At 46.0% G+C, this 17,322-nt stretch overlaps 1 protein-coding gene across 5 annotated transcripts in view; it reads right to left on the reverse strand.

Moving 5' to 3' along the window:
* CTIF (cap binding complex dependent translation initiation factor) overlaps positions 1–17,322 on the reverse strand; it is a 150,943-nt gene that overhangs the window by 98,576 nt on the left and 35,045 nt on the right. For 4 of the 5 annotated variants that reach the window (XM_053932114.1, XM_053932113.1, XM_053932112.1 and 1 more), the window contains exons 4-6: positions 7,140–7,262; positions 3,104–3,177; positions 2,152–2,256 (exon numbers count right to left, since the gene is read on the reverse strand). In XM_053932114.1, the coding sequence (XP_053788089.1) occupies positions 2,152–2,256; positions 3,104–3,177; positions 7,140–7,262 (302 nt within the window). The remainder of the gene's footprint in view (positions 1–2,151; positions 2,257–3,103; positions 3,178–7,139; positions 7,263–17,322) is intronic. The other variant, XM_053932115.1, reaches the window with a different exon arrangement.

The following is a 17,322-nucleotide window of genomic DNA, read 5'->3' on the forward strand; positions in this document are numbered from 1 at the left end:
GGTGTCTCCCTGGAGGAAAATGCTTCACCCAACCAAAAGTCACTTCAGGTCACACAACTGGATACAACTACATGGTCAGCCTTGGGCAACTGATCAGACTAAGGCATAAAATGGTTCTTTTAGTGTTGAAAACACACACTGAGCAGCATAGTCCTTTTTTTTTTTCCCTATTATTTTTTTCACTGCACAGCTAAATTTTTTAAAAAAAGCTTCCCATTCAAGCAAGAGAGGAAAATGCCTAGCTAGCAGGTGGAGATTCATAGAGCCTCAGCAAGCTGAATCTCAGCACAGATTCACCATGGAGAGCTAATGAATGCACAACACAGTCAGCTTTAGAAATTAAAAAATAATAACAATTTTGTCTTTTCTTGTGCTTCATCTGTCCTAGCCGGGTTACTTACACGGCATGCATTTTTGGGACATGCACCATTTTGTGCTGATAGCATCTGCTTAACTTTTCTGCAGATACACTAGTTTTTGCTCCACTTTTACAGCTGTAATATTTAGGAGTGATTAAATATCTCGCCTCCACACTGCCTCCTCTACCTGTTTGCAATGTGGGCATTCACAATACAGCAGGAACCAGAGGAAAAACACAACAACAACCCTGCTCCACCCTCCCTGCACATAGCAGCTGTCACTGACAGGATCACCTGGCAAGTGCCATCAGCCATGAAGCATATTATATCTTCTTTTACAGAGGAAGCACATTGTATCTTATTTTACAGAGGGCCCCCCTTCATCTCCTTTTTCAAGCTCATCTGAAAAAAATGGGAATGAACTTGACTAAGAGACTTAGTGACTTAGAAATTTAGTGTCACATTGTTCCAAATGTTCTGAAAATTGCTCTTTACAAACCTGCAGTATACCTTACTTACAGAAAAAAAGGTTGTCTGAGTCTTCCTGTCCCTGTATGGTAGAGGAGCCTACTGCAGATGCTGAGCCTGGGCTGATATGGGATTTCTGGCCTGGCTGGATGTTTCTAATTGTTTCAATCAACTGTTCTAATAACAATTCTAAACTTGCATTCTAAACAAGATGTGCAGACCAGGCATAAGGCACTGGCCAGTACTTTGGCAAAACCAAATTATCAGCAGAAAAAATGTCTCCAAAAGAAGATTTCCATCCCTGGAAACAACATGGCAGTGATGGAACATCAGCTGCAACCCCATCTTTTAGACCTGTTCTAATTTTTGTCCTTCCTCTATGCTCTGAGTGATAGCATGAGGAAAACTCGATCTAATCATGGAATTGTTATGGCTGGAAAAGACCTCTAGGAACACCAAATCCAAGCATTCCCTTGGCCCTGCCAAGGCCACTACTGACCAATGTCCCCAAGTGCCACATCCACATGGTTTTTAAATCTCTCCAGGGATGGTGACTCCACCCCTACCCTGGGCAGCCCTGCCAGGGCTGGACAACCCTTTCCATGAAGAAACTGTTCCAATAACATCCAATCTACACCTCCCCTGATGCAATGTGAGGCCTTTACCTCTTATCCTGTCATTTGTTACAGGGGAGAAGAGCCCAACCCCCACCTGGCTGCACCCTCCTGTCTGGAAGTGATTGTTTCTCCATCTGCAGAGAACCTGCAGGGAAATGGTGATATCCATCTAAGCAACACTGGTGAGCCACTTGGTGCCAGCACACATTTATTTGGTTTGACCAACTGACAGCCAGTAAGGAATCCAGAAATACCAGGGAAGCCTGTGGAGGCTGTCACAACCAAAGGGAGCTGTTGAATGTTTTCACAGTTTTATGAAACACATTGATGCTCTCTCCTTCCGTGAACTCTTGCTGGGAAGAACAGTGTCATTCACAGAAACTGTAACCAGGTCAGCACTAAGCCAGGATGGCTTACCAGAGATGTTTAAATTTAGAACACCAGGATCTAGGAGACTTGGATCCAGAGTTATTTAAACACTCAGATCCATCAGGCAATGCAAAAATACAGAGAACAACTCCACTCCAGCTCAGAACTGGATGACAGAGGAGCCAGAGAGACTGATCATGGCATTCTCAAACTCCCTAAACAGTCCAGTGCCTCTTCCCATATCCTCGATGTGAGGTGCCACCAAGTCAAAGTTCCTAGAGCAAGGGAGAAGTTAGAGACCTTCCTGGAGAGCACAGTATTGCAGACACAGCACTCACCCTTCTCTGTCTATGTGAGGCAATGGGTGTTTGGAGGTGTTCCGCAGCTTCCTGTGAAACTGGGTGAAATCTAGTTTTTCAGGCTGCAAGTCCCACGTTGCACCACTAGGAGAGAAAAACAGGGAAAAACAGAGAAAGGAAGTCCACTACTAATTAAACACCACTGAGCTGAAGAGCAGAGGGCACATTGGAGCCTGCAGGCAAGGAAAGCTGGCATTTCTGGAAGCACCACTCCCCACTCCCTGCTGCAGAGCACGTGGATGTGAGCCTCCAACCTTCACACTGATGCATCTCTTTTCATTTTTTCTTGGTTTTTTTAGGTATGCTGAGCTCTTGAGCCTTGATCTAAGCCTCTAATTTTGATACAGAAGACACCCTGCAAAATATACTTGCTCTCTGCACCAAGAGGGTATTGCAACAGGTCCATGAAATGATGTTTTCTCTGATCCTGCACAACCTGTCTGCTCCAGTGACTCAACACCTGCACAATATGCATAAAACTGGACAGGAAGGATATTTCACTGCTTTCACTGAGACAGCAGCTGAAGAGTTCTTCCCAGCAGCTAAGAAGCCAACACATAATGGTACCTCAAACTAATGGGAAAGTAAAATCCTACAGCGGCAGCTCAGAGTTGACTCAAGTCTTGCCTGTGCAGCTCTGGGGTGACTACAAGTAATTGTACTGGTACTGGTTTCAGGTGTTTGGACTGCAAACCCATCCAGTGGCCTCTCCAAAGCACACATTTATTTAAAGGGATGCTTTAAATAGATTGTCCTTGGTGCCACAGGCTAAGTGGGGATGGGGAGGAGGAGGAGCAGTGATGTCAGTACTACCAGGATACTCTCTGGTGCCTGAGTACCAGCAGGATGGACATACCAGTGAGGGCTAAGGCAAGGCATAGTCCATCTTAAGAGTCCAACTTTCTCTTAAAGCATTTTAAAACCAGCTTACCTGAAGGAGTCAAAGGTGTTGGCAGCCCAGATGTCTGTGCCCAGCATGTCAAGGTTGCTCTCCTTGTTGCCATTCTAGGAGAGATGGAAAGGTGGTTACTTGTCGGGAGGCACATGGAGCTATCCTGACCAGGGCACAGCCTCTCCCACCAGCCACGGAGGTGTCTTGGCTCTGCACAAGGGATCCTGTGTTCCTGTGTGAATCCATGCAATGCAGAGACCCCTCTCCTGCTGCAGAAGTGCACCGTGAAGGCAAGGAGTGACAGTTTCAGCCTCGGGGACACAGCGCTGTGCACAACATGGAGCAGACAATGCACAAGCTCAGCTCTGACTCCAGCCCTGTCCTCCTGCCCCATGTCCACAACTACAATCCACCAAGGTCCAGGGGACAGGCCGAGATTCACAGAAATCACAGAATCATTTAGGTTGGAAAAGATCTCCAAGATCGAGTCTAACCTGTGCCCGATCCTCCTTTGTCACCCAGCCCAGAGCACTTGAACACTTGAACATTTCCAGGGATGAGGACTCCATCAATGCCCTGGGCAGCCTGTTCCAATGCTTAACAATCTTTTCTGTGACAAAATTCCTCCTGATGCCAAATCTGAGCCTGCCCTGGCCCAGCCTGAGGCCGTTCCCTCTCCTCCTGTCCCTGTTCCCTGGAGCAGAGCCCGACCCCCCCGGCTGTCCCCTCCTGTCAGGAGCTGTGCAGAGCCACAAGGTCCCCCCTGAGCCCCCTTTTCTCCAGGCTGAGCCCCTTCCCAGCTCCCTCAGCCTCTCCTGGGGCTCCAGTCCCTTCCCCAGCTCCGTTCCCTGCCCTGGCCATGCTCCAGCCCCTCAGGGTCTCTCTTGTCCTGAGGGCCCAGAGCTGTCCCCAGCACTGGAGGTGCCTCAGCAGTGCCAGCACAGGGACTGGGGCTGTGTCACAGCCTGGCTGGGACAGCCCAGGGGCCACTGGCCTCTTGCCCACCTGGGCACCCTGGGCTCATGTCCAGCTACTGGTATCAGCACCCCCAGGGCTCTTCCCCATGGGCATTATAAGAAATCTCCAGCCAGCTGCGAAACACCTTGAATTTTCCTGTGCAGTCAGCTGCTTTTGTCAAAGTGGACAACTCAAAGCACGAGCATCTAAAGCAAAGTTAAGTTATTTAAAGCCCCTTCACAGTCATCAGCCCTCACATGTCCTTCCTGCACAAAGAGGGCTGCCCCCTCCACCCTTTACAGGTGAAGTATAGCAGGTTGGATTTTGCCATTCAAGACCATTTAAGAAATCAGACTTGACTTCGTCTGGACGGACTGAATGCATTGCACATAAGGAGTCCATATTAACAAATTTTCCCCTCAACATTTCTTATTCAGATTACTCACAATCTTGTACATATTCAGATTATTTAAGCAACTCAGTCCAAATGGTCCCACCCTGGCAAAACACATGCTAGAGAAAGTGGATTCTCTTTCCCGTCATATAACTTCTGTCATTTTCAAGTATTATTAATATTAACCAAGACATTAGAAACTCATAAAAAATGTGACCATTTCTTAATGAAGTCCCAGAGCTCAATCTGCTCACAAATTGAGCAACGCTTTCCCAACCAATGTCAGGGACACATGTCCTTAGTGAACAGATGGTTACACTGTGCAGTCATTTCCAGCACAACCAATTTAGACACCAGAAACTCCAAACACAGACACACTGCTCCCTTTTTTAGTCTCCTCTAAGGGGTTTATGGATTATGATTTTAACCCCTGGGGATCTGCAAGTTGATACGTCTCTGCTCAGAAACAAATTACCAGAAATACCTAACTCCCGTGCTAAGTTACAGAAGATGAGCTTTTTATTTTAGGCAAATCTAAGCACGATTTTCTCCCACCAAGGAAAAGAATTAGTTTCTTAAATCCTTACAAGCATCCAAATGCAGTATAATGGAAGCACACAAGTGCAGGTTATCATAGTTGACACGTGAAGAAGAGGCAAATCCATTTCAGGGGGCGAGGCGGTCAAGCAGGTCCAAGGCAGCAATTGGACACTCTCATCCAAACCTGGTCCTCCTAGAAGATGTCCCCGGAACCTCTTGGAGACACTCCAAGCATCAGCCAGACTCCACAAAGACGGCGCCAGGGCCCAGTGATAACACACCTTGTCATTAAGTCGTGAGTCACTGTGGCCATTTCAAGACACCCTTTTGGTCTTCTATGACCTGTCCTTAGAACCAGTCGCTGTGTCAGCTCACAGGACAGGGAGCAGCCTTGCAGCCCTGGGCTGCAGGGAGCTTACTAAAACGCTCATAATGCCAAGACTTAATAATAAGACTTCAAAAAGCCAGTTCTCAAATCCAGGTAAAAAAAAAAAAAAAAAAAAAAAAAAAAAAAAAAAAAAAAAAATTAAAAATTGCGTGTATTTAAGAAAAGCAGTGACTTGCTGTCAGTCCCCGCAGGACTGCAATTATAACCATCAGCAATTTTAACACGAAGCTCCCAGTGACCCAACCCTCAGCTTTAGATAATCTTTTTCACTGAGAAGGAGTTAGTACCGCTGAAAATTAATTAATTCACTTGGAATGATAATTGAGAGACGCTTTCATGAGCGTACAAACAGTACTCTGAGAGATGAGTAAAGCAGATCCTACACACACTGTGTTTTAAATGTATGCCCACAACCTCTGTCCTCCTGCCCCTGTGAGCACAGATGACCTCCATCCACTGCTGCCCAGCCCCTGGAGCTGCCCACACAAACAGGGACGGGCCCACGTGGACTCTGGCTGTTTACCATGCATGCAGCTTCAGCAAATTCCCCACAAAGTCAGCATTTGCATGCACGCAGCAGCTTTACAAAGCCCAGCTCAGCGTCCCACCTCTCGCTGCTCCTCATTACCATCCTCCAGACAACAAATACGAAATCATGCTCTTTGTTGCACAACTGCAACCCGGTTAAATCATCACTGCACACAGAACACCAAGTGGCCACTTGGGTCTCTGCTATAAATTCAGGGATTATCCTGAGCCATATACTACTTAATCATTTTTCAGTTCTGAGCTTGAGGAGCTTCCTCCACTTTTCCTCCTTCTCAGCTGCCTACAACCCCTGGCTGCACTTTGGTAGAAAATGAAAAAAGATGAGATAGACACTGAACTGTCTGAAAGGGCTCCGATTCAGGGCTTCCTTGTTGAAAACTGCAAGTTTTTGTATGAAAAATACAGATAAAATTATAGAAATTTTGAGGAAGACAGTATTATCCCTGCTCAAAGAGGAAAGGATATGTTGAGCCTCATTCCCACCAGAAAGGACCATCACTTTCTAGATACAACCTGGTTCTGTGGGTCCTCTCCCACCACAGCATGGCTCAGAAGGAAAAGCTATTTCCTCAAGATCTTCAGGAGAATGAAATGGATGAATGAACCAGGACTTTGACCACTGGCTCCAAACCTCAGAGTCTGCCATCCACTTCTGGCACAACTGGTGCTCATGTGTGCATAAAGGAGAGAGATTCCAGGAGAATACAGGAGGACACAGGCTGACTGAATCTAACAGGAATGGTCCCTCATCTGAGTTCAAGGATGGACCTAAAGCCATATAAAAAGTTAATTCTTAGAGTCTTTTGCAGGGTAGGAAGGTAACTTCCCATATAGCCCTGCAGACAGCTCACACAGAAAGCAGCTGGACTTAAGGTCACAATTTAACACCATCTATGTGCTGTCCACTCAGTTTTCAACGTCTAATGAAGACCTGCCAGCAAATAATTACAGACATCTCTTGATTTCCCACAACTGAAATACTCCAAGACTTCAAATACAGAAAAAATCCCCGATTTCCTTTGCACTGAACCAGCTGACTAGGGACTTCTTTCCCAAAGTTAAGGCAATCAGCACACCTCAGCGGGTCACACATCACGGGAGACTTAAGGAGGTCTTTGAAGTGTCCTTCCCAGCTGATATGCACCCATGCCTACGTGTGACACACACCACACACATGTCGTGAGAGGGATGCCTCCAAGAAGCAGCAAGCACGGGACACAGCTTCAGCACGTCACCACCAGGTATACCTTGGCTGATTGCCTGAACTGGCTGCTTCTCCTGTGGCTGCCAGACCTGGATCCAGAGCCCTGCCTGGAGCTTGACCCCGGCCAGGATCCTGTGCTCCCACTGCTGCTGTGATCCCAATCTTCCTGAAAATAACAAACAGGTTGCTTTAGTCAAGGGCCACTCCGTCCCACACACTCCAAAACCACTGACCTGATGGAACAGGAGAGCTCCAGCTTCCAGGCTGCTCATGCCTGCACCTACAAAACCATGCCAATGACCAGCATCCTGATTGTGGGGCTTCCTCTGAACCCTTTAACATGTTCTATTTACACATTGCAAAGGGATGACACTGTGGGAGGCTCTGATGAGTATAAGATTTGGCCCTAGTGCTCTAGTCTATGCATGGGGAAAAATAACAGTTACCTTCTCTATCTTCATGAGTATTAACTATGCATGTTCATCAACCTCACATCCTCTAAAGCTGCTGAAGCGTATTTGGACGATGTCCTTAATAACACGCTTTAACTTTTGGTCAGCCCTGAATTGAGCAGGCAGTTGAACTGGATGATGGTTGGCACCTTCCAACTGAAATATTCTGTTTTATTCCATTCCATTCCATTCCATTCCATTCCATTCCATTCCATTCCAGTGTTTTAGAGAATCACAGAATATTCTGACTTGGAAGGGACCCGCAAGGACCATCGAGTCCAACTTTTAAGTGAATGGCCCACACAGAGATCAAACCATGACCTTGGTGTTTTCAGCACTGTGTTCTGACCAACTCAGCTAATCTCAGGGTCCATTCCATTCCATTCCATTCCATTCCATTCCATTCCATTTCCTTAATTCTCCTCCCAGGCCCAAATAAAATTCTTAGTCAGTTTTCCCACCTCTCAGCCCACTGTTGGAGTCCAGTTATTCACATGGTTGAGGGCTCTTGTAGTTCACCAGGAGACACATTACATAAATTACTATTTTTGTCTCTTAAAGAGCTGTGCCTGATGTTCTCCTTTATTCTTTCACTTGTTGTGCTGTCAAGTAAACTGCAGGTTTCTTGTTCAGCCCTCAAGGCATAATGACTCATCTGAAAACCAGAATAACTCACCTGACTAGCTCTACCCAAACACCCCACAAGGTCCTTGGGGAGAAAAGTGGATATTGTCATGGCAATTGCTCCAAAAACTTTGCTCAGAGGCCTGGGAAAGGCTTTTGAAGTCACCTAAAATGATTTAAACCCCATGATACCACAAAGTGCTGAATATTCAACTCTTCCATGAACTCAGAAAATCTGGGAAATACAAAGGGAAGCCTGTATTTTAGGGCTGATGTGTGAGCTGACAACTTCAAGAGGGTTTCTCATGTCTCAGATGTTCTCATGGGGCTACATGAGGTCCTGCAGACACTGCCATGGGCGAAGGCAAGGGCAGGGCCACCATGGCCTCCAAAGCCAAAAGGGTTCACCACTCAAAACTGCCTTTGAACACAACAGCCAAGTCCAGGCCTTGGGCACAGGGCACAGACCAGGTCCCAGCTCCACCACTGCCACCTGACTTGGATGAGGGAGGAAGACAACTGCACAGCAGAACCTGAACTACCTAAGGTGATGCTACCCAGTGGTCCAGCAAGGACCTTGATGAACATGAAACATGGAAGTATTCACCCAACACAAGGAATTGGAAGCAAACCACTCCAGTGCGGGTTTCTGCATCGCTCCAGCTGGACATTCTCCACCCTACAAGCTAGTAAGTTTCAAGCAAGTTCAAATACATTGTGGTATTGACTTCAAAAGAGGCAATTACCTGGTTTTCAAGTTGTAGATAAATGAAATTGGAATGGTTGTGGTTGTTCCCACTGACAGTTAAAGTAGCTTCTTCCCTTCTAATCACACTCTGACCCAAATCTCCCAATGGCTGAGAAATACCAAATGGCACAAAAGGAGTTGTTCAACTGGCATGAAGGGATAAAAACCATGGTGGATGTCAGGCAGGCCACTTTAGTAAGGCCTGAGGAAGAGCCAACCTTGTAGACATCCTGAGAAGTGAGAAATACCTCCTTTGACATGGGAAAGATGTGCACCAGATGAAAAGGTGGTTGGGAGAAATGCACCTTCACTGCTTGATTGGATTAATTATATCCTACACACTGATCATCCTGTTCACACATACATACAAAATTTCCATGACAAATGCTACAGGTCAGCACATGCACCCTTTGCTTCGAAAGACACACTGAAAATAAAAACTGCTCACTTATATTCAGTAGATGCATCTTTTAGGAGTGGTTTTCTGCAGACAAACCAAGATGTTGTAAATTCCAGAAATGCAGCTGTTGTGAGAAACGAGAATATTGGTATCACTGAGCATCAGTGTCCACCAAGAAAAGCCACTGGATACAGCACAAACTAGTTAGATCACAATCACAGCTGATTTTAATAAACCAGCTTGTCTCCTGGCTCTAACTCATGGCCTGGGGCTTTCGCTCTGTTTACCTTCCTTACCTTTATCAAGCACTGATACAAATATTGAAAACCAAATCATTTTTAAAATAAAATTGCTACACTAAAAACTGTTGAAATGTCTGCTGAAGATGCAAATGGTCCAAACTTGAGTACTGCCTGAATACACTCATGTTCAAACTCACCAGCACAGTCAATCTCAGTATTTCCCCCAAATTCCTGACTAAGATTAACAACTTTTTACTGGTACCTTATTGAAGGGGATTGAAATCTCCAGAATGAAAACACAATCCCCATAAATAATCCCACACATTTCTGATGGCTTTGTGTTCCTGTAATAAAGCTGTTTCATGCTAAAATGGACCCTCTCTGCAGACCTTCTTTGGGAACTGGGCTGCTCACACCAACCTCATGGGTGATGCTCAAGGAGTGGGTGAGGGCACGCAAGGAAGTTCTTAAAAAAAACCACCCAAGCAGCAAAACCCCTTCACCAGCATCATTTCAAAGCCCATAAAAACCCATTCCCAGACTGCAGAGGCAGCTGGAGTCCAGCAGAAAGCCGTGGTTTGGCACTGGTGAGATGTGGCACTGCTCTTCCTCTACCTGTGTACATTCCACACACAGCTCCTGCTAAACAAACCCACCGTGCTGCAGGAACAGAACTGACTGCCACAGCTGACAAACACTGAAGAAACAGTTGTAATGGCACAAAGCTCTCCACCCCTTGGCTCCTGCTGACCCAGTTCCCCATCATCTGGCCCCATTTCTCTGCCGTGCCCTTAAAAAACCAAGGGTCTCCCAGTCTCTCTCAGTTCCCCAAACTGAGAACTTGAACAAATCCTTGAACTCTGCTCACAGATCTTATTTGGGCTCCTCCATCTACCATTTGTGGTCTACACTCACCAGTAGGAGACGGGACCTCTGAGACACACTTTGGGATTGGGAGGGAAAACGCCATCCCTCCAGAGACTGATTCCCAGAAGCTGCTCAAACCCATGCCAATCATTCCGGCCAAGCTCTGCACCTTCTTAGGAACTGCCAGGCTCATGAACATTACCACTGCCAGCAGCCCTCCTTTGGAAACCAGCTGTCAAATCTAACATTTGCATTTTAATTAGCAATAATCGTATGTTTCACTTACACTGCAATTTTCACCTTTGCAGCGAGCTCTTTGAGGCATGAACTAATTAATCCTGCTGCCTTTGCCAGCTCAAGAGTTAATATTTTCTGCTGCTTCAGTGCAAGTTTGAAAATCCTATTTGCAGAAAAAGCAGATAAGTTTCCCCAGTGCAGAAGCCATAAATGGAAATGCAGTGATCACCTACGTGGTTGCTTTCAGTGAAGATAAGTATGGGTGAAGTGGGCTGTGCTGGTAGAGATGTAGATCAACCCTGGCAGCAGCACAAGTTTTAATTGTCCTGAAGATATGAGTGGATTCTGGATGGGATTCATGTTCAATCGTATGTAAAAATTTCAATATTCAATGTACACATTCATAGGTGGGTCAGAGGGAAAATAGCCAGCAGCTGGCAGAGTTCTGGACCCCAAAAACCTCTGAGATATTCCCCAGCATAACAAGGGTCTCACATCTGCAGCCAGGAGACCCCTAGATCAAGTTGTGGGGTGTCCTTCAAATGGTTCCTCAACTTTGATCTTACTCCTGGTCAGAACAGAAAACAGCTATTGTATTAAAGGCCCTTTTTGAGGTTTTTCTGCAGTGGAGCTTTTTACACACCCAATTTGTGCTGCTGCCAAATCTTCCCGTTATGCAGAATTTTTGCACTGCGCTCCAAGTATCTCCCTAGACCTATTCCAGAAAAACCACTCCAATTTTACAAAGGAAAACCAAAGGCTTAATTATTTTAATAACTCAAAATACACCTTAAAAAAAAAAGGCAGCAAAAAACCAATCATAAGATTACTCTAAATATCTTAGTAGGGTAGACTTTCTAGCTTCTTTCTTCTCAAAGTATTACATAAGGCTGTAAGAATATCAGAAACTGTTATAAAAATGTGATGCAGAAGCCTCAAACTCTTTGGCTCTGTTCCTTCCCTTCCCAGGTCTATGCCCACCTTCCCCCTTCCCCTCTCCAATCTGCAGAAGGGACACCAAATATTGCTTTGAGATCATCTTCTACCAAGGAAAGTAAGGTTTTATCTACACTTGTCTCATAATACAGGACCAAAGGACCTGATGGACTTGGAAGTAGAAGGTTAAGCTTACAAGATCTTTCTGGACTACCTGGGAAAGGACCAAGTCTGTGTGGTCGCGTTTTTTGGACAACACTGGAAGAGCCATGCTAGCCAAGGATGTGCTAGATAGCTCATTTACACACAAGGATGAAGAGGAGGAACACTGAGGGCTCTCAGAATGGCCCTGAGAACTCCAGGTGTGCTATGGAAACCTCTGGACTTGCTCTGGAAACCCATCAGCAAAGCCCTGTGCCAGCCTCAGAGGAAATTGCCTGCCTAGAGCTCCAGCACTGACTGACCTACTCATCCAAATCTGGAAAGATGGACACCTCAAAGGTAAATCAAGTCTCACAAAAAATAAGAGTGTGGGAAGCTCTACAATGGGCAGACAGGCATCACCCGGTGTTCTCCAGCTGAGTGGAAAATGAGGGTGACAAGATGTCCCCTCATGTGAGCCACTGGTGACACCAGGCCCAGAAGACACCCTCAGTAAGTAGCAGCAGTTCTCCAGAGCAGGCAGCAAAGCAGTGAAACGTCTCCCTCCCAGACCTCCTGACACCCAAGCAGGTGTCTGCTTCACATGAGGCACTGATGCTTCATGAGGCCAAGCCCAAACAAGCCCAGAGAAAAACAAACAAACAAACAAAAAAAAGCCAGAGAAAGTTACACCTATACATTAGCTGAATGACTCGATTTCTTTCTCAGCAGTCTGCTCCAACCATAACTGAGCAGGGCTCATGATTTAGTAGGCATTCACTAAACGAGGAAGCATCACCCAGCAATTACAGGCAGAAAAGTGACTGGTTTTCTCAGAGATGCTCTTTGCTCATGGGCAGGTCACCCCACTTAAAGTTCTACTCTCTTCCTCCACCAGGCAGGCAGCCATCAACATGTACTCACTGGCAAAGCCAGTGTCTCTGTCTCTTGCTTTCTCTTTCTCTTTTGGAAACACAAAATCAGTGTCTACAGCATCACCCAGCACCCACCTGCCCCAACAGATCCTCAGCATGGTGGGCAACAGACAACCTCAGCCAAGATTGTACAAGTGTACAAACTGGCCCTGGGCTACGACGTGAGCTGGCCAACGAGATGAAGAACCCCAAGCATATTCCCCAAACATGGAACTGTTGGAGCAAGTCCAGAGGAGGACATGAGGTTGATAAAAGGACTGGAGTACCTCACCTGTAAAGACAGGCTGAGAAAGTTGGGGCTGTTCAGCCTGGAGAAGAGAAGGCTGTTGGAAGACCTCACAGCCCCTTCCAGGATCTGAAGGGAGCCTAAAGGGAAGCTGGAGAGGGACTCTGCATCAAGAACTATAGTGACAGGACAGGACAGGGAGTAATGGATACAAATTGAAAGAGGGGAAATTTAGACTGGATATTAAGAAGAATGTTTTTACTGTGAGGGTGGTGAGACACTGGTCCAGGCTGCTGAAGGAGGTTGTGGATGCCCCAGCCTTGGCAGTGCTCATAGCACATAAGGCCCTGAGCAACCTTCTAGTGGAAGGCGTCCCTGCCTATGGCAGGTGGATGATTTTTAACATCTATTCCACTCCCTTAGCATTCTATAATTTCCAAAAGTCCTTCCAGAGTCATCCCTCTTGTTTTCTTTCAGATCCGGGCCTAAGGACAGGCAACTCAAGTGAGACACAGGCTGTCCACCAGCACAGGGAAAACTAATTACAAATTTAGTCAAGAGACTCTGCCAATCCACTGTCTCTCCAGCCCTACCTGGTTAGCCAAGAATTTGGGGCATTACATGCTGCCTCCTGACGTCACTGGACTTAAGCCAGCAGGACAATTTCACTGCTGACTTCAGTTAATCTGGACCCAGTGACATGTCCCCTGTCCAAGACCATAATCCCTTCCCTTTTGCTTCTGCAGCATCCACCAGGGAGACTCTCCTGGTGGTTGATCCCAGGAAGTCAAGCAGCATTGATAGCTGCAAAAGAAAATTTTCTGGAACTGTGAAAGAAATCTGCACAGATAATTTGATTTTTCCACTGTCCATTAAAACTGAGCTCTTCTGTGCATTGCAATCTGCTGTTACCCAAGAGACAGCCTTCACACATTGTCCCACACCTCCTATTGCCTTTGCTTTGGCAACATGGCAGCTTTTCCATCCATGACTGCAAGACATGGACATGGAATGACTAGACCTTAAAGCTCATCTCATTCCATCCCCTGTCATGGGCAAGGACACCTTCCACTGTCCCAGGCTGCTCCAAGCCCTGTCCAGCCTGGCCTTGGGCACTTCCAGGGATCCAGGGGCAGCCACAGCTGCTCTGGGCACCCTGGGCCAGGGCTTGCCCACCCTCACAGCCAGCAATTCCTTCCCAATATCCCATCTAACCCTGTCATTCCCAGTGGAAGCCATCCCCCTTGTCCCTCCAGGCCCTTGTCAGAACTCTCATGCCAGCACAGTTAGGGATGCTCTTTACTCCAGGCAGTCTGATCTCCAGCCAAGGCCCAAGAGTGCAAACCCACCACCCCACCCTGCCACCATGTGCTGCTGTTTCTACTGCTTTAACAAACCCAGCCACGTCCTTCACCACCAGCTCAGGGAGGACAGGACAAGGGTGCTACAAGCAAGGTGCGGGACCATCAGGTGTGATCTACACACCCTGCCTGCTCCTTCACTGCTCAGCAGATCGGCAACATGACCATCGACTGCAGAAGCCTCCGAGGGCCCAAACCCTGTACCAAGTTCCTGCTGCACCTGGCGGGGCATGGACACAAGCAGTGGAGTGAAAGCAAGTTCTGTTTTACTGCCAGCAACACAGGTTTTTCCTTGGTGATGAGGGGTGACAGCCAGCCACCATGGGGGAAATGAGGGACTTGGCCAGGAAGGAGGATTTTCAACTCTCCATCTCCCACCGCCTGGAAAAGTGGCACAAACCCACAGGGTTGTTCTGGTTTTTGTTAATGCCTTTTACATAAGGGGAGCCTGGGATGGAGCTCCTGCCAGGTCTTGCATGTACCAAGAGCTCTGCTGGCTCCCTCAATATGCACCACACCAGATTTTTTTACTTAATGAATTGCTCTCAGAAATATATCAAAGAGCTTCCTACTTGCCACAGCCTCACAAGGGGAATGCAAATAAAGTATTATATAAAAACTTCCCACTGGCTCTTTTTGGGGAAGAAAAAAAATTCCAAACATAAAAGAGTTTAAAATTCTTCCATTATCTAAACCTTCCTCATTTATAGAGTCCGTAAGGTGCTCAAATAATATTTTGAGTACCTGGTCTTTGCCCCAGAGGTTCCCATGTGGTGAGGCCTGGCAAACTTTCTGGGGGTTTAGTGGAACATGGCCATGCCATGCAGCAAACAGAGAGATCCCAGCAGGAAACAAGAATTACAGATGAGCTGCATATAATTGTGAGACCAGGATTTTCTCAGCACGAGTTCACAAAATGCATCCCAGGAGATTCCCCCATGAGCAGATCATCTCACACCCACCTGCCCACAGAACTGGAAAGACCAGGAGGTTTCAGGGGGAATTTTCTCTGTTTTTAAGCCACTGCTCTGTATGGGATGCCTATCTGCCAGCCTATGGGAACTGACTCTTAAGTCTCACACAGCTGCTAATACAGGTCTCACCAAGTAGTGCAAGAGCAGGACAAGCCTGTGGTGCTCTTTTCCAGAAACACCCAACAACATCAGAAACCAGCAACTTAGGAATATCCTGGACTGCAGGTTGCATCAAGACACTTCATTTTTACCCTTATATTTTATTTTATTTAGAAATGGCTTTACTCCCCACATTTGTAAAACAACCAGTGGATGCTTATATACACACATACTATATAAAAATGCATAACACACACACACTAAAAAAAAAACCAAAACTTTCTTTTATTTTTCTAACCTTGGTGGATTGTACAGCCCAGAATTTCAAAGGCATCAAGTACTCAGGGATGCATAGGGGGATTTTCAGGCATGGGAAAGTCATCTTCTCTCTAGGCTTCCCTATAACCTTTAGGAAGCCAATTACTTCTGAAAAAGCAAGACTGGACTACTTTGTCTTCACAGAAAATGAACCACATGCTGAATATATTTCCAGGAATAACCTAGATTTCCATATAAATGCCCTTTCTGATGGCCACGTGAGGCATACCATGGTCACTGATACATAACCCACATTTTCACATTAGCTGAAGCCAGCAGAAATCTCACATCCAAGTATTTTTCAAGTATGACTGGCAACGCAGAGATCTCAGCTGGAAACACAATAGGAAAACTACCAATTCCATTTCCTGCCCAAAGCCCTCAAATACCTAAAAAATGGCAACAAAAAAATCCCATCTAAACAAAAAAAAAAAGCAAAACAAAAAAAACCCAACCCAAACAAAAACCAAAAAACCAAAACAAAACCAAAAAAAACAAAACCAATGAAAACCAAACAAACTCCAAAAAACCAAAAAATAACACCCCCAAAACCCAACCCCTTCCTCCTTTGGGAAATAATTAGCTGGCTTCTTCCTTAGCAGGTTTGAAAAGTGATTGATAATTGTAATTCAAGACAAGCATCATAGTAATGACTTTTTTTTTTTTTTTTTTTTTTTTTTTTTTTTTTTTTTTTTTTTAATATTGAAAGATTTTAATGAAAACAGCCAGGAATGGTAATAAACTGCACTTGGTCCTCACTAGCAGTGTTTAACTCATATATCAGTGACAGTGAGAGAAATGCTTGCCTGGACAGAGGAACAATAGCTTGCAGCTCCTCTTTGGTGCCAAGGAAAATTTGTTACTCACAGTTAAAGGAAGCCAAACATGGAGAGAGATAATTACTAGCTCTGCTGCAGGCTGGGAGAGAGCCCAAACACAGGGTAAGCAGCTTGGGCATCAGCAAATGGTGTTTGTGTGTAGGAAAGGAGCTCCCTGTAGGAGGAGATCAAATACATTTAACTTCCAGGAAAAAAAAAAAAAAAGCCAGCAAGAAAACAAAAAACAACCAACAAAAAAAAAAAAAAAAAAAAAAAAAAAAAAAAAAAAAAAAAAAAAAAAAAAAAAAACAAAAAAAACCAACCAAACAAACATGTAAGCTGAAACAAAAGAGTGCATGGCACCAGGCAGATGGAGGTTGTCAGGAAAGCAACACCCATGCATGACTCCTGCATCCTCCTGTGGTCCCCACCAGCCACTGGCACGTCAGCAGAGCCCTTGGGTGAAGAGCCAGGGTCCTTCTTCCTTAGGGAAAACCCCTGATCCACCCAAGGAAGCCCAATGGAGATGGCCAGCCTCCCAGCTGGACATCCAGCAGCTGTCTGCAGTGCTGGGAGGGACCTCATCCAGAACCTCATCCAGGTTCTGCTGCGGAATACTTTGAAGCAGATCACAGCTGTAATAAATTAAACCCACAATTCCATCTGGCACCTTCAGGAGCTCATCCAAAGCAGTGCCTCTGTTCAGCACACACCCTCCTACAAAACAACACCCTGCCTTTGCTGGGTGCAGGTGTTGTTAAGAGGTGCTACCAGCATCCCATGGCCACGGTAGGGACGGGATGCCTAAGCCCCCATCCCTCACCCAAGAACATTCAGCATGGCTCCAC

The sequence above is a fragment of the Vidua chalybeata genome, chromosome Z (assembly GCF_026979565.1).
Source record: "Vidua chalybeata isolate OUT-0048 chromosome Z, bVidCha1 merged haplotype, whole genome shotgun sequence".
Classification (NCBI taxonomy): domain Eukaryota; kingdom Metazoa; phylum Chordata; class Aves; order Passeriformes; family Viduidae; genus Vidua; species Vidua chalybeata.